This window comes from Budorcas taxicolor, chromosome 17, assembly GCF_023091745.1.
Source record: "Budorcas taxicolor isolate Tak-1 chromosome 17, Takin1.1, whole genome shotgun sequence".
Classification (NCBI taxonomy): domain Eukaryota; kingdom Metazoa; phylum Chordata; class Mammalia; order Artiodactyla; family Bovidae; genus Budorcas; species Budorcas taxicolor.
Genome location: NC_068926.1, coordinates 5,040,012 through 5,057,793, shown reverse-complemented (window position 1 = coordinate 5,057,793; position 17,782 = coordinate 5,040,012). Strand labels below are relative to the sequence as shown.

At 43.2% G+C, this 17,782-nt stretch overlaps 1 protein-coding gene across 1 annotated transcript in view; it reads left to right on the top strand.

Moving 5' to 3' along the window:
• Nucleotides 1-17,782, top strand: part of TRIM2 (tripartite motif containing 2) — a 126,099-nt gene that overhangs the window by 54,695 nt on the left and 53,622 nt on the right. The window contains exon 2 of the mRNA XM_052654535.1: nt 14,206-14,390. Coding sequence (XP_052510495.1) covers nt 14,206-14,390 — 185 coding nt within the window. The remainder of the gene's footprint in view (nt 1-14,205; nt 14,391-17,782) is intronic.

The following is a 17,782-nucleotide window of genomic DNA, read 5'->3' as shown; positions in this document are numbered from 1 at the left end:
TACATGGTGCTACATGGCTCATCGTTGGTAGGGCTTCTGTCGCTGCACACCCACCTCCTGGCTGCTTGCTATGTGACAGGCATTGCATAGGGGCTGTGGAGTTAGAGGTAAGAGATGGAGCAGGCAGTAGTTTCCAGCAAAGAATGCTGTGGAGCTCAGGAGCAGCACCCAGTCCACACGGGGATGGGAGGGTCTGGGATTGAAGGAGCCACAGGGAATCCTTCCTAAAATGCAGCTGTCTTTGTGGATTTCTGGAGGACTTGAAGGAGTTAACCCGGGAGAGGAGTCAGAAGAGCTTGCACATTCCTCTTCGAACAAATGCTATGTTTCTTACATTGCTATCAGCAGAGTGAGGGGACAGAGATACTTGTAGGAGACCCTCCCACGTGCTGGGGGATGCCAGGCATCCTGCCTCAGGCACTAAACCTCAGTAGTATCTCCCTACCCCTAGCCCCCAGACACATAATCAGTAGGACAGTCAAAAATGCCCCTTCCCATTCCTGAATGCGTGCCCCACCACTCCATCAGGGGGATCAAAAATGCCCCTTCCCATTCCTGAATGCGTACCCCACCACTCCATCAGGGGGATCAAAAATGCCCCTTCCCATTCCTGAATGCGTACCCCACCACTCCATCAGGGGGATCAAAAATGCCCCTTCCCATTTCTGAATGCGTACCCCACCACTCCATCAGGGGGATCAAAAATGCCCCTTCCCATTCCTGAATGCGTACCCCACCACTCCATCAGGGGGATTGGTGCCCTGCCCTGTTCTGCTTAAAAAACACATGGTGGCATGACTTGGAACCAGAGTGTGACTGGGGAGGCTACAACAAGGAAAAAAAATGAGGAAGGCAGAGGGCAGATCATAAATGGCCCTATATGCCATCCTAAGAGGTTTATGTTCTAGCAGAGATGCCCTTGATTGGAGATAAGTAGACTACACAAAGGACTTTGAATTGAACCTGACACGTAATACACGGTCAGTAAATTTCCCTTCTCTGTCTCCCAGGGTCCCGCCAAGCCCAGCTCTATTAGCACCTCTCGTGTTCTTACACGTGTGCACTATTTACACTTCCTGAGTGACCGCAACTGACTGAGGACAGTTAGCTCTCTAACGTCTATTCAGCTGGGGGGAAACACTGGGGAGGGGTAACACAGCACCCCGAAGTCTGCACGGCATGCCGCAGACTCAGCCCCAAGGATCTTGGACTCATCTCTGCTCTTGCGGCTTTACCCTCTGGCTGCAGAAGGTCTCAATACAACTCCAACCCAGAAAGAAACTGTACCAATAGCTATGACCACTAGTCAAGGACTTAACCACTCCCAACTGCAATTACCTGCTTATTCATCCGTCTCCCGCTCTGGACTGTGATCTTCCTGAAGGCTGAGCCACCGTTCTGTTCGTCTCTGTATCCTCAGAGCCTGTTCAATGCCTGGCACACGCTAGACATTCAATGATTGAGTGAGTAGGTGAAGCTTCTCTGACTGCAAGCCAGGCAGCGAGACCAAGGATCTCTCCCACTTCCTCACCGTCCTGTGAGAACAGAGACTCACTCCGAGTGTGTGCCCCACAGTTTGGGTTGAGTGGAGGGGTCAGAAGAAATGACGTCAGAGGGGAGGAGTAGATTTCGATGCACTTGGCTACCGGATTCATCATGGTCAGTAAATTTCATCAGAAACGCAAATGAGAGGAGAGTCCTGTCTTAGGAAGTCAGGGACTGTTGTGATAGCCTGTCTTAGGAAGAAGACGTAGCTTGGAGTGGGATGTGCTTGCCTTTAGTTCCCAGAGTGGATTCTAATTAAATTGTAAACTTCTAGCAAACACCTATATATGAATGTTTATAGCAGCCTTATTCATAACAGCCAAAAAGTTGAAACAACTCAAATGTCCATAAACAAAATATCCATCTGCTTATCTGTACAGTGGAGTATTTTTCAGCCATATAGAAGAATGAAGTGCTGATACAAGCCACAGAGATGAACCTTGGAACTGTTCTGTGAGTGAAGTAAGCCAGACCCCTCAGTTCAGTTCAATTCAGTTGCTCGATCCACATTATTATATGATCCCATTTATGTAACATGCCAGAGTAAGAAAATCTGCAGGGACAGAAGACTGAAGGCAGGAGCAGGGGACGACAGAGGACGATTTAGTTGGGCGGCATGACCAACTCGATGGACATGAATTGGCGCAAGCTCTGGGAGTTGGTGATGGACAAGTAAGCCTGGTGTGCTGCAGTCCATGGGGTCACAAACAGTCGCACACGACTGAGCGACTGAACTGAACGGATAAGAGACAAACGGTAGATTAGTGGTTGCTTAGGACTGTGGGGGATGGGAAGGTGGGGTAACAGCTAAAGGGTCCAGCTGTAAAAACGTATTAAATTGAGGTATAGTTGATTCATAGTGTAGTGTTAGTCTCCAGTGTACTGCAAATTGATTCGGTTATATTTTTTCCAGATTCTTTTCCATTATACTTCATTACAAGATGTATGCCATACAGTAGGACCTTCAACTATTTTCCATCTGCTACTATATAAAACCGTATGTGTATCTGCTAATCTCAGAGCCCTAATTTATCTCTCCTTTGGTACCCATAAGTTTGTTTCCTGCGTCTGTGAGTCTCTTTCTGTTTTGTGAATAAGTTTATTTGTATCATTTTTTAGACTCTATGTGTAAGTGATATCACATGATACTTGTCTTTATCTGGCTTATTTCGCTCAGTATGATCATCTCTAGGTCCATCCATGTTGCTGCAGAGGACGTTATTTCCTCCCTTTACAGCTGAGCAACGTTCTGCGGTGCATGTATGTGTGTATAGGTTCCACACCTTTCTCCGTTTGCCTGTTGATGGGCGTTTGGGCTGTTTCCGCGTCCTGGCTGTTGCCGGTAGTGCTGCTGTGAACGTTGGGGTGCATGTATCCTTTCAAACTAGCGTTTTCTCCAGATCAGTGCCCCAAAGCAGGATTGCAGGATCATATGGCCGCACTGTTTTTAGTTTTTAAGGAGCATCCATGCTGTGCTCCACGGTGGCTGTTCCAGTTGCATTCTCAGCAGCAGTGCTGGAGAGTTGCTTTCTCTTTACTCCCTCTCTTGCATTTATTGTTTGTAGACTTTTAAATGATGAAAACTGTACACTTGAAGTGGGTGAATTGTTTAGTATGTGAACTATGTCTCAATAAAGCTGTTAAAAAACAAAGCAAAACTTCTAGAGCAGGTGTTAACCTGGGCTTTTGAGAACTGTGTACTATGCCAATTTGGGCATGTCTGTGCATTTTTCTGGATTTGTCAAGCTCACCAAATTCTTTGTGACCTTCCCCTCCTGCCCCTCTGCAGAGCTGAGTGCCCCTTCACCGGGCTTGCTGCAATGCCTGATTACATGGAAAGAATTTAATGAATATTAATGTTATTAAACATGCAAATTCAGTTTTTATCATTTAAATAAAATAATTAGTGTCTACTTTTAAACTAGTAACTAACCAAGGGATAGAAAGCAATGCATTTCCCTGCTCCATTGCTATAGAAAGGGAATGATTATGGATTCCATTCTGATATATAGGATTTTTATATTCTAAAGTATTGTTTGTAATATGAAGACCTAACTTTTTATGTGGCTTCTTGCTGGTCATTTTTGTTACTAAAGCCTTTTCAGGATCAGTTAAATGATAGAGGGGTTATGTTAATATGTCAAGTTTGACAAAGTTTCTAACGTTTGAGAACGTTGGCGTCATCAGAAAAACAAAAGGTTCTGTTGTCCCCCTGAAATAAATATTGACTTACATGATTTTTTTCTGAATGATTAGAACGACAAAAAGCAGAGAAATATCATTTGCATGATTTGACTTTGAGGAACTGTATTTTATAGACCCTTTCCTGGGTAAGACCAAGAAGGGAAAAAGTAGAGCCTTATTGAACTGGGCTGTTTTGCATTTAAAAAAAAATTTGCATTGGTGTTTCAAGCTAGTTAAAAAATCTAAGGAAATAGATCTTTTTTTTTTTTTCTCCTTACTAAGGGAAGTGAGTTTGTGCTCTCACACTCCACCCAGTCTTCTAAATTCGAACTTTTCCTGCTGAGCTCCCGCGTGCCTAATTTTTTCCTGGGATCTTTCCACACTGCATCCCCTTTCGATTACTTGGCGGCACACCCTCTCTCGGGTTGGTAAGCCTGTCGGCTGCGGGCGCAGGGAGCTGTGCACAGACAGTCCTCCCCCTGGTAACCGTGCAGCCGGTTCTGGCGATGGTGCCGCGGCCCAGCACAGGAGCGTGGAAACAGCTGACTGCTGACTCAGAGGGGAGCGCAAGCCACCCACGAATCTCATTGCAGCTCGCCGCTGCATCCCGATCCCATAATCCCTTGCTTGGTCTGCTGCAGTCTTTTCAACAGACGCTGAGTGGGAAAAAGATGTCCTGGGAGATAAAGGTTGATTGGTTTGAATATCGAAAGGGGTCTCCCACTTGTTCATGACCCAGAAACATCCCTGCCGACTGTCCTGAGCCTTCTCTTGCCTCCTCCATTTTTCTCTTCCTCTCTTCTGTTCATGAGCTGGCACACCACTCCATAGAGCAGAAGATATGCTGGGCTGCTGATGATGGCTGCACTGCATGGTAGGGAATTTTAACCAGTCTCTTTGCATGCTGCTTCCAAACTCCAGTCTTGAGCAGAAATGTGCATTGTTCTTTTGGGTGGCCGCGGGCTGCAGCGCCAGGTGGGGGAAGATGTCTTCTTTGCCTCGTTCGTTAGTCTGTCTGCAGAAATGGGTAGGTCCTCGGTGTTCATACTGCTTAGTCTTAGCCCAGGTGAATAACTAATTCACCCTGCTGCCTCTGTGCTGGTGTTCACCCCTCTCTTCTCTCTAATGGTGACGCTGTGTGCTCTGTAACTGTCAGACAGAGGGAGACCCACTCTGCTTAAACAAAAGCATCAAACTAGCAAGACTAGGGCGATCATCATGCAAGGTTTTCTTATCAAGTTTCTAATGTGGTCTAACTGGATCTTTATTTTTACTAGTTTTATTTTAATGTGTATATAGGCCTATCTTAAATACAGGGTTTTTTCCCTCGGTACCCCAGGGTAGAGGAGACCGTGTGATTCGACCCTCCCCCACCATGTCCTCTGTTAGGGAGCCCTGGGGTTGAGAGCCACAGTTCCCAGTTGCCATTGGAAACCCAGTCATTCGTAATGCATGACTCGCCCCTCTGAATTCTGAATGCCATTGATGGTCAGAAAACATGCAGGAGAACATTTGGGGCCTTTTCTGACTTTTTTTTTGCTGCCTTTGAAATAGACTCAAATCTGGGTGGAGTTCAATGGCAGCACTACACAGAAGGGGGGGAAAAAATCTTGGGTTGGACCTTAGGTTTGCTTCCTGAAACAGTAGGCATCATTTTTGTATCCAAGAGCTGTTTGTGCAACGATGCCCCACCCTGCCATTATTCCTTATTGAGGTAGGGGGGCAGGGGATTAGGAGAGCAAGTAGGAAGGCTATTATTTCAAATTAAAAATTGAATGTTAATTAGTAGATTTCTGAACCCAAAGGTAAAATGGTATTTCTGTCTTAAGAAAAGATGGTTTCACTATCAGCTTCAAGGAACAGGTCCATAGATTCAGAATGAGGCATTTTAAAAATTATTAGTTCACTTCTGTGGTTTAGATCACCTTGCAGTAGTTTTATTCCTCATGAGTAAATTGTGAGTGCTTTTTTGTTCCCGGCTTTGTTTTAATCAGACGGTGTAAGGAAAGCCATTTGTTTGCCCAGATTCTTGAATCGATTTAAGTACTAGGATTCACTCCTGCCCACTGTGAACCTATTTGCCGGTGCCTTTCAGTATTTTTGGACAGATGCTTTAGCAGCATCCTTCCTAACCCACTGTGTTGTTAAATAATGCACGCCCCTCCAGAGGGAGCACACAATGAGAAGTTTCATGTGTGCTGTGGTGGAGAAAGCAGCTTTCTGTTGCAGAGATGTGAATAGCGGCCTTTCCTAAACCTCCAAGTGTTTCTGTCCAATTTTCTCCTGGAAAGACACGAGGGGTTGGCATTGGAAAGGTTAAAACACTGCTGAATTAAAAATGTTCTCTGGTAGAATGTGCTGTTTCAAGAAACAAGAAAACAGCGTATATATAACCCACACATTTTTAAATGGAGAGTAAAATCTATATATATTTTCACCATAGTTAATGTTATAATCCTGGGATGACTTATTTTTTTTTTTTTATATGATAAAAGTTGAGTGATTTTGTTGCTTGTGAAAGATGGTAAAAAAAAATACTCATTCTTTGTCTTACTAAAGTAAAAATGTCCTTCACTTAGATTTCTTTAGACATTAATTTCTCTAAACCCAGGACTTCCTTTTACCTATCCTTATTAAGTAGGAAAAAAATCCTAAATATGTAGCTATTTATTTAACTAAGCTTAATTTTTAAGACTCCCTTGTGCTTTTTTTTCATTACCTCTCTGATAAAACTAAGACTTCAGCCAAATATTTATATGTATTATTGAGATATATAGGAGAGAAATACTTCCAAACTTAAAAAATTGCCACAAATTTTTTTCTGTCATTTTTTTTTCTTTTAAAAAATGTGACCGAGTTACTTTTAATTGTGGTAAAATTCTCATTTGCACACACCTGTGATTACTTTTCAAAAAAAAAAACAACCTAATACCATCTGTGTCCCTTTACTACTTATATAAGAATTTTAGTGTAGATTTATAGGATCTGCTTTCTATTAGGGTTCTTTGAATATTATTATTATGCAGTTTATCAGAATTGACCAGATCAGACTTCCTCGAAGAATTTGCAGATTCAGACTAGACCAAATACTGAGGAAAAAGAAACCCAATATAATTATTAAAATAACATCATTGGAGGAGATACTGATTCCTGCTTTTGCATGCCAGTCTCCCCTTTTCTACTTTACTCACTTCTGCCTTCATATTCTGTATTGAGAATTCCATTCTTCTAAGTGCTTTTATTATTATGATTGGAAACTTATTAGTTTAAGTAAACATTTATTCTAATCAACAACAGATTTAAATAATATGCCTCCAGGGGAAAAAACGTATTGCTGCTATATACGCCTGTGTCTTTTGAAGTTCCGATGCAGAATAGATTTCTCTTCTTTCTCGCTAATCTCGCCCACCTCCTGGGGCTTAGGGCCCTGGCTGCCCTCTGCCTTTCCCCAGAATATTCAGCCTCTTTGTGTAGTCCCCAAGGAAAGCAAGGAAGAGACTTGGCAAGGTGATGGATGTGGGGAGAGGAGACCCCACTCACCCTGACTGTCCCAGGGCACCGACAGATGAATGTCAATTAGCCTGACCACTTAACACTCCCCATCACACAGACCCAGCCTTCTGGAACTTAGAAAGCCCAAAGCAGACCTTAAGAACTGACTCTGGAAGGTGAGTACTTTGACAAAGAAGGCAATGGCAAGTGTTGGCAAACTAAAGAAAGAGGTAGAGGAGACAGGCGTAGCTGTCATATTACAGATTGGGGGCTTGGCTTAAAAGTCAGCTTCCATATGACCAAGCCCAGCAGTCTAAGGGAGCTGTCATGCATCTGACCCTGGGAAGGAGAACCCCCCTGGAAAGCTTGGGCACACGCCTCTCTGGAGACAGAAGGTAAAGCGGATGGCTTCCTGAGGCCCCCTGCCCCGCCTCCATGCACACTCGCATTCCTCCCGTCAAGAAAGACACTGCATCTGGCTTTTCTAATTTACAAAATGGCCCATTTGGGATAGAGGCTTGATTGAACTGGAAATAGGTCACCCTGCTTTAATTTCACTGAAGATTGTCCTCTTTTCTTTCCTCCAGTTGAGTCCTCAGTAACAATGCAGATTTCATTGCAAGTGGATAATAATATGCTCATAAATTTGAAAAATTAAAAAATACCTCGTTTTTTGAATTGTATTTTAATCCGTACCTTGAGCTCCAGGTACCACCTGCTCTGGCAGGTAAAAGGTAGTTTACTGTGAGTTTATAGATAATCCCAGTGGTTCAAGAGCTCCTTCCTAGAAATGTAAAAGAAGACTTTTAAATTCTTGGGAAGTTGATTTAAGCACATCTGCACCATTGTCGTTGGTCCAAGAAAAAAAAAAAAGGAGCTATATTAATAAATAAATTCAGTTAAGTTCCACAAAGAGAAACCATAATCCAGGAATGCCATAAAATTAAACAATGGAAATGGAACCTAGTGCCTTTAGGAAGACATATAATCAAATATGCTGCCGCTTACCCACAAATCACATGTTAAAATTTGATTTTGCAAAGGATTCTTGACCTGTTTCCCAGCCATGTTTCTTAGACCAGCCAGACAAGCTTTCACCAGCCTCCCTTTCTCCAGAAGGCGTTTCCAGTCTGTTTTTTCTCTTCTACCCTTTCTGCCTACTCTTCATCACCCTACCGTCAGCAATAAAGGGCTTGGATGGTTTTCTGATCTCAGCGGTATAATTTGGAGTGGGAGATATGGTTTCAACTTTGGAATTGTGGATGCAGGCATTTTTCTTTCATTCATCTCCTCCTATCAAATTCTTCTTTTCCACTTGGTTGTAATTTCCACCAAGTTGTAGATTTGAGAAAGCGAATCAGGCAAAATACCAGAGATGATGTGGGGAAGGAAATGCTGGGGCAGGATTTTTCTGTGCCCAAGGATTTCGTTATCTGATGGTTACAGTGTTTTTACCCACACAAGCTGGGTTTAGTTGGCAAGTCCCCACTAACATGGAATTTATGTGTCAACCTTCCTAGATTTTTTTTTTATTTCCATGCATATGTGTCTTTAGTAGTTCTCAATTTCTTTTCCTGTGTATGTAAGAGTGTTCACATATGTCACTAAATATTTAGCTTCTGGATCATGGCTTATGTTGCTAATCATTAGACTTATATGGGAAGGCAGGTAACGTCCGATTTCAAGTGAAAATGTTCAAATGCCCGGTGATAACCATGCTCTTCGTCTTGTAACTTAGCAAGCGCTGCTCTTTTCTGCTGGGACTGAGTCTGTTCCCGTGTTACACTTTCATTCAGTCCACTTACAGAAATGTGTCAAGAGACTCGTAGACTTAGAGAACTAACTTGCTGGGGGAAGGATGGAGAGAAAGGATCGTTAGGGAGTTTGGGATGGACATGTATATTTAAAATGGATAACCAGCAAGGACCTACTGTCGAGCACCTGGACCTCGACTCAGCGTTATGTGGCAGCCTGCATGGGAGTGATGATACATGTGTATGTATAGCTGAGTCCCTTTGCTGTCCACCTGAAACTATCACAATATCTTAACTGGTTATACCCCAATATGAACTAAAAAGGTTTTCAAAATGTGTGTACTGTGTACCAAGCACAGTTCTAGGTGCTGGGACTACTGCAGAGCAATCAGATAAAAATCCCTGCCTTTGTGAATGTTATGTCGTAGTGTGGGGGTGGGCTGGGCAGGAGGCAATATTTGCAATAAATCCATCGCACCCTGTATTGGAAAGGGACCAGGGCTGGGGAGCAAAATGGAGCAAGGACGGGGGTACTAAGTGCCAGGAGACTGGGGCAGGTGTCAGCTTTAAACAGAGCGGGCAGACTGAGATGCGGATGTTAAAGCGAAGGCCTGAGTGGGGTGCGGGCCCCGCTGTGAGCAGCACTGCTGGTTTTCCCCCGCAAGGACCCTCAGCTATTCTCCCCACACAAGCGCTCTCACAGCTGGCTCGTGTCGGCACTTCACTGGCGTTGGCTGTTGGTGTGGTTTCAAAGTGGCTCGCTCTGCCCTGGCGTCCGTATCAGTCCCTCTCTGTCGGCCTCTTGTGAACAGACGCTGCTGGTTCCTGCATCCTGAAGCAAGCTGGCTCCTGCAGAGACGGAGTACAGCCAGGTGTGTTCATGTGTGCCTTGCGGATCCCCAGCCAAAGAGTAGTTCTGTATTCTGATTTTTATTACCATGCTCTTAATTTCTGCTGGTTATGTGTGTAAGAAGGATCTCAGACAGCTCAGAAACCAAGAAGGGGAAAGAAGAGTAGCTGAGAATCTAGGTAAGTATTTACATGCGCGCATGCCAAGTCACTTCAGTTATGTCCAGCTCTTTGGGATGCTATGGACTGTAGCCCAGCAGGCTCCTCTGTCCATGGGATTTTTCAGGTGAGAATACTAGAATGAGTTGTCGTGCCCTCCTCCAGGGGATCTTCCTGACCCAGGGATTGCACTCATGTCTCTCATGGCTCTGCATTGCAGGCGGATTCTTTCCCCCTGAGCCACCAGGGAAGCCCAGTAAGTACTTACAGCTTTTCTAATCCAAGGAGACCAGAATCTGCAGTTGTGCCCAGACGCTTTGATGGAGAAAGGCTGTCAGATGTTTCGTGGATACTCCTTGTGGCATATTCAGATGGTTGGAAGCTTCCCACAGTGCTTACGAGTGCATTTTGTGCCTCCGTTTTTCTAAGCACATTCTCCCTCCAGGAGCAGTCAAATTTCTTTCTACTGTGGCTATCCAATTATATTCAGGGAATGATCATTATCTTGGCAAAGTCTTGGTTTGGAGCTCTTTGGGGGTTGGAGACCTTGTGTGTTGATTCTGGGAGTCCTGAAAATCCAGAAGTCTTCAACAGCTCACTTGTGACAGATTGTGACGTTGTCATGATTTTAAATTACTGTTAATGAATAAACTTAATTTATCATATAAATTAACAATACTAACAAAGACTCCCTCTCACCCACTACAATAATTATCATGGAATTAGAGTGAAAATTAGAATGAAATGTTTTTTATTTCCTCTTTGGAGAATAAAAATGTCTGCTCAGGAAACTTCATTTAGTCAGCATAGATCATTTGATTAGAACAAATGTTTTTTTTTTTCTTGCCAAAATTGAAAGTTTAAGGTTAAAAAAGAGTAAAATCCAGGTTGATGTTTTCTTTCTGCTTATTTCAGTAGTCAACATGACTGATTATTTCAAAGAATATGCTCTTTGGCTTGACTGTGCTCGGTGACATTATTCTTATTTAGTCTCCATTGACTGTTCCTTGTTTCAGCATGTCTCAGTTCTCTGATTGAACTTATTCTTTGACTAAAGTTTTCCACAGGCAAAAGGCAGGCAGAAGACATGATGGGTGGGCAAGGACCATTTGATCCTGCTCCATTTCAACATAAACATTTTCAAGAGCTATTCAAAATAAAATTCTTTTTAACTGGCTTTAACTGAAAAGTTTAGTATGATTTTTTAAATTGTATTAATTTATTTATTTTTATTATTTATTTATTAAATTTTTTTTTTAAATTTATTTGGCTACACTGGGTCTTCGTTGCCGCACGTGGGATCTTTAGTTGCGGCATGTGGGATCTAGTTCCCTGACTGAGGATTGAACCGGGGTCCCCTGCGTTGAGAGCATAAAATCTTAACCCTTGGGCCGGCAGGGAAGTCGTATTTATTTTTTAATTGAAGGATAATTGCTATACAGAATTTTGTTGTTTCCTGTCAAAACTCAACATGAATCAGCCATATAGTATGACTTAAAATATATATATTTGGAACACTTGGTGTGTCATGCTTGCTCAGGGCCTAAACCAGTCTTCTGTATCGGAGTGTCGGAGCTACTGAAGTGAGAAGGCTATAATCTTTGTAAGTCACACACACACACACACACACACACACACACACACACACACACCCCAGTAAAGTGTTGAACTTGCTTACGATTAGGTAACATTAACTTATCAGATAAGGCAGAATACTTGAAATCCGAACTTTCTGATTCACTGATTTTACTGGATGACCTTGGACAAGTCATTTAAACCCTCAGCTTCGGTTTCCTTATCTTAAGGCCAGACAAATCCATCCCTTCCCTATTCTTAGGGATATCTTAGTGCTCAGTAGGGATGCAGTCAAAGAACTGTAGATGATGTGCTAACCCTTTGAGCTCCTGAGAAAAGAGCTGCATTTAATCCAGTCAATGGGTATCACTCTCTGCTCTGGTACTTTCATTCTATGAAGGTCTAGCAGATAATGCTGGCTAATTAGACCTGTCCCACCCACGCCGTTTAATTGACGCAGTGAGTTCCATTTGAATGTGACGCTTGTACAGCAGGTGCTTTTACAAGCCCAATCTATTTATTAATCATGCTCTTTAGAGAACTTACCCAGAAGGCATGGAGCTGGAAAATGGGTGTGTCATGTGCGTATCTGTTCTCCAATATATTTCTGCAGGAAAGTTGACGTACTTTTTAAAAAGTTGATGATTTAGTGGAGAGAAAGAAGAAACACCATTTGTACTTGGAAAATAACATTTCTTTTAGAAAGTGTGAAGTTGTTGATTCTGTGAACACAGGTCCTGGATCAAGTTAAAATGTTGTATGTAAACCAAGCTTCCATAGCACAGCCTTCTGAAAACCCAAGTCTAGGAGAGTTATAGTAGTTTAAAGGGTGAAAAAGTCATGGGTTAAACAATCCATAAGTACTTCCCTACTTTCCACCTAGGGTCATACATTTTTTTTTGAATAGAGCATATCTATTGGGATTTGGGGTGGGAGCTGTGGACACCTTGGCAAATATTAGACAATTAGTAAGTGAATTTGAGCTCAGCCTTGGTTCACCCCTGTGGGACAGAAGCCAAAAATTCTTTTTTTTTTTTTTTTTTTTTCAGAAATTCTTTAAGGTGATAAATGGAGTTGTGTTTCACGTTGTAATTTTTCCCTCCCCTATTCTTTCATAACCCTCTGCTTTCTTTGTTACCCTCTTCCAGTTCTCCTTTGCTGACCTGAACTCTCACATTTTAAAACCTCCTCTGGATTAATTCACTTCACCAGTCCCTCAGATACCCACACACGAACACCAACAGACATTGCTTAAAATAATAGAGATTGCCTCTAGCCTTTGTCCCTGCTTCGTGACAAATACATATTAGTATGAAGCCTATAAACCTTTAGTTGTAAAGAAATTGCTCTGAACTACATACAAAGTTTTTATTGAAAACTTCTAATCATTCCATTCCTGCATATTAATAGTATATAGGGAAGGAACCATTTTTCTTCTATACACTTAAGTTCATACCTGAAGCCTGTGAATTAACGTGGCAAAAGACAGATATCAGAAGAAAAAGATATACACATTTTATTGATATTTCTTTTTTTTCAAGATAAAATGTTTTCTTGAACTTTATGTAATATTTTAAATTTTACATTGATAGGAGCTTCACAGACTAGAAGAGGCAGTTAGACCCAAGAGCTTATATACTATTTCAGTAAACAACCACAAACTATGGGGAATTGACTAGACAAAGGAAAAGTTTGGACTGCTAGGGACAGTAAATTGTGGGAAGGTGACCGGGATGTATACGGTGGATAAGAGTTGTTTAGTCAAGTCTGTTGTGCAGGCTCCACTCTGGTGATTAAGAGTCTTCCTCTCTTCCTGGTATTGAAGATGGCAGGCACCTTTACAAATGGGAATGGGTGCCCTGCCTTTGTAGACAGATGTCAGAGAGAGAGCTCTTCTTCATCTGCTATTTCTCAATTGACTCCAGCTCAAAATAATCCTTACGTCAGAGTGGCTTATTTGGAGGTGGCATATTTTGACCCCCTTCAAGTATAATAATTGAGGAAATACATTCTATCCTAATAAGATTATTTAATATAGACTATAATAGACTATATTTTAATAAGACTATAAATATATATTCAGATTGAGTCGAGGCTAAAGGTGTGAACAGGCAGAGCTATGTAAGTATCTATCCCTTCAGCTGCCCCTGCTTTGAAATCCAGCAAGATACTTCTTTTTTTTCTTGTAGCAATTTAATTTTTAATTCAATTTTTAAAGCTTACTTTCCATGTACAGTGATTACAAAATATTGGCTCCATTTCCCATGTTGTACAATACATCCTTGAGCCTGTCTTTCCCCCAATAGTTTGTACTCTCCATTTCCCCATCGCTGTATCAATATGTTCCACCAGCCTCTCCCCCCACTGGTAACCACTGGTTTGTTCTCCATATCTGTGAGTCTCCCAGCAAGATACCTTATTCTAATTTTTTTTTTGTTTGCCTGGTGGACATATGATTATTTTATTGATTTACAAAACGGGCCCCTCACTATACACCCTCTGTAACACTGCCAGTTGGTTACGCTGTGGTCACGACATGGAATGCTACCCATATTCAGAGCGCAGTGCCCCTAGCAAATAAAGCGATGATTGATTTGTATTTGCAGATTATTACATGTGTTTCCATTTTGGTTTTTCTGTCTGACAGCAGCAGCGTGCAGGGTCAAAGACAGCCGGCCCCCCATGTCAGTGGTCTAGGATGGCCAGTGAAGCCACCAGCATCCCAAGTCCTGTGGTGCGCCAGATTGACAAGCAGTTTCTGATTTGCAGTATATGCCTGGAAAGGTACAAGAATCCCAAGGTCCTCCCCTGTCTGCACACTTTCTGCGAGAGGTAAGCCTCTGTGCTCGGAGAAGGGGGTTTCACAGACTGACTTTCTGCAACCTGCCAAGGGTGCTGTCCAGAATTCTTCAGTTACCTATGGGAGATGATAAGTCTTTTGTGCTTCTGATAGACATCTAGAAACGTAATCATGAGTTGCAAAGAATTTACTTTCAAGGAACTACAAGCGGGAGGAAGCAATCCAATAGCTACTGATTTATTTCCGCGGGAGATGGAGCATTACATATTTTAAGATTCAGGTTTTTAAAACTTTTCCCTTTGTTCTTTGTGAAACCATTTTTGCCCTCATAGAGAATCTTTGATGAGGGCCAATTAAAAGTCTTCCCAGGTGCTCAGATGGTAAAGAATCTGTCCACAGTTCAGGGGAAACCTGGGTTTGATCCCTTAGTTGGGAAGATCCCCTAGAGAAGGGAACGGGAACACTCTCCAGTATTCTTGCCAGAGAATTCCATGGACAGAGGAACCTGGTGGGCTACAGTCCATGGGTGTTGCAAAGAGTCAGACACAACTGAGTGAAGAGTTTATATTTACATAATTAAAAATGTATCATTTTCACCAGCATAACAAATCAAGTAATATACATGCATATATGAGGGGTTAGTTGAAAGGACGGAGTTTTCTTCCAGAGATACTTCAGAAGACACATACTAATGGTGTATTTGAATGTGATGGTGTTTCACATGAAGAAATATATGTGTGTGTGTGTGTGTGTGTGAAATAACTGTAAATTACCTGAACATTCTTTCTTGAATAGTTTTTTCCACTGAGTTAACCAGTTTTCAAAATATACTTTTACCCTCATGTTCAACTTACCCCATCAGCCATTAGGCATAAAAAATGTTGTTGGTAATTTAACATGGTTAAAATTTTCTACCTCCTATCATAGAACAAAAATTGCTGTTTTCAGTGACTTCAAATCAATGCTAATTACATTTGCCATCCAGTTTAATGTACACGTGTCTCCCTGAACATGCTTGGAGTTGATTTCCTTTGGAAAGTCTCGATTACAGTAGGATGGCCACACCCTTGGTGGTGACGGATGGATGAGAAAGTGGATTTGTTACTGCTGGTTGTGGTGTTCTGTTTTGCTTTCTTTGTTTGGGTTTACACACACAAGTGCATGTATAGTTTTTTGTTTGTTTTAAGCGGTGGTATATAGGGCACTGATACTTGGCACTTTATTCATAATTTTATAATTATGAACATAATTACAAGTACTGAGTACTTTGTAATTCATATTCCAGAATGGCAACAAGGAGAGTGATTTTTCTCCCTGGCTCAATGGACATGGCTAAAACATGACTACCAGCTAACTGTGCACATGTCCCTGGACTCACATGGGAAGGTCATATTTGCTACTCAGGAGTCGATGCAGCTGGGCACTCTCGCGCTCACTGCTGAGACCCACTTGGCGTGAGCCTGGCAGAGCCGCCGGGGTTCGGTGCCTGCTCAGGCTAGCATCTGCCTGCCATTCCCTTGCTCTGACCGGCGAGAAGCAGCACTTCCAGACTTCCCTGGCTGTTCCTCTTGCACTGTCTCTCAGGTCTGGCGCAGGCCACTTCCACTCCACATCCAGTAGCTGGTGCTGGAGGCTTCCAAGAGCCAGACAAAGCAAGTCCCTAGGGAATGCCACGTGAACGTTGTTCGAGCCTCATGTGCACTAAACTGATTTCCTTTGCAAGGTGTTTGCAACTTGCCTTAATGAGAACATTTTACGTAGAGACAGAAATTCACGGCTTGTCTCGCTGCCAGAGGAGAGGAAGACCCAGGACCATTGTCTCCACCTCTTGCTGGGCACAAACACTGGCTGCTCGGTGGACAGCCACTCTCTTACTCTCATTTCTTCCAGAGTGCCATCCGTGGGGCTTGGAGAATGCAGACACAGTCCCTGGCTTTATGAAGCTTCCAGCCAAGAGAAGCAGCCAGTCATTAGCCACCTATTCACTCAGATTAATAGGAAATTAAACCAGTCACAACGGCCATGTACCTGAAGTACACAGGCAACCATATAATAGGAAATGTGGCTCTAATGCAGAAGGCTTCCCTGCAGAAGCAATGACTAGGCAGAAATCCCAAGGATGAAGAAAAATTAGTTTAGCAAAGCGGAGTAAGCAGAAGAAAAGAATGGACAGAAGAGCCTGGTAGACTGCAGTCCATGGGTCGCGAAGAGTGGGACACAACTGAACGACTTCCCTTTCACTTTTCACTTTCATGCATTGGAGAAGGAAATGGCAACCCACTCCAGTGTTCTTGCCTGGAGAATCCCAGGGACAGGGGAGCCTGGTGGGCTGCCGTCTATGGGGTCGCACAGAGTCAGACACGACTGAAGCAACTTAGCAGAGCAGAGCAGAGGTGTAGAGTGAGAGGGACCATGACACCTTTGGAAGAACTTTAATAAGCCTCGGGTGACAGATGTGCAGCAAATTAGAGGAAGACAGAAAAATGCAGAAGCCAGGTCACACAGGTGCACAGCACACATCATCACGTGTGGATTCTTGTCTCGGCTGTAAAAACAGTGGAAGCCACAGAAGGGTTTCATCTTAGATATGAGGGGAGGAGGTTAAACTTTACATTTGGGGAAGACCACTCTGGTTAGAATATGGAGAGGGATGAGGGGGATACAAGGAAGATGACAGTATACCAGGGGTAGAGTGACTGCAGAAATCTAAGCAAGGCTGGTGTGATACGGATGGAGAGACCTGGGAAGCCTGGAAAGATAACTTTCAGGCTTCGGTGGCGGGTTGGACATGAACAGTGAAGACCAGTAAGGGAATGCTTACTGTTTTAAGAACCACTCCTGTTTGGGTTTGCCTAGATGAAAGGATGGAGGTGCAGTTTACTGCTAAGAAGGAGGACAAAGAGTGTGGGAAGGTCATGCGTTTGGTTCTGGGCACGTGGAGCTTTAGGACCTGTGAGATCTCTTAGGAGAGATGCAAGAGAGCAGTTCGTGTACGGGTATGGGGCTCAGAGGGGGCATCCATGGGAGGAAACGTCCACATGAGAGTGTTGCGCTTATTGTTATGTAGTATAGTGCCCCAGGGAGAGAAGAGGGCTTACGACAAGCCTTGATGAAGTCCAGAGCATACTGACTCTCAGTAGGAGAGAGAGAGCAGGCAGAAGGAGAGCCAGGTGAGTGTGGTATCGTGAGGCAAGGACAGATGAAAAAGGAGTCGGGAGCGGGGAGTGCACAAGCTTGATGAATGGCAGAATGGAAAGATGTGTGTTAGATTTCAGTGTTGCTGGTGACCTTAGCAGAAGTTACTTCATCCCTGATGTTGACTCAGTGCTGTCTACGTGTGTGACGTGTGTGCGTGTGTGTTAAGGCACTGCAGTCATATCAGTGCTGTCTACTAGTGTGACGTGTGTGCGTGCGTGTTAAGGCA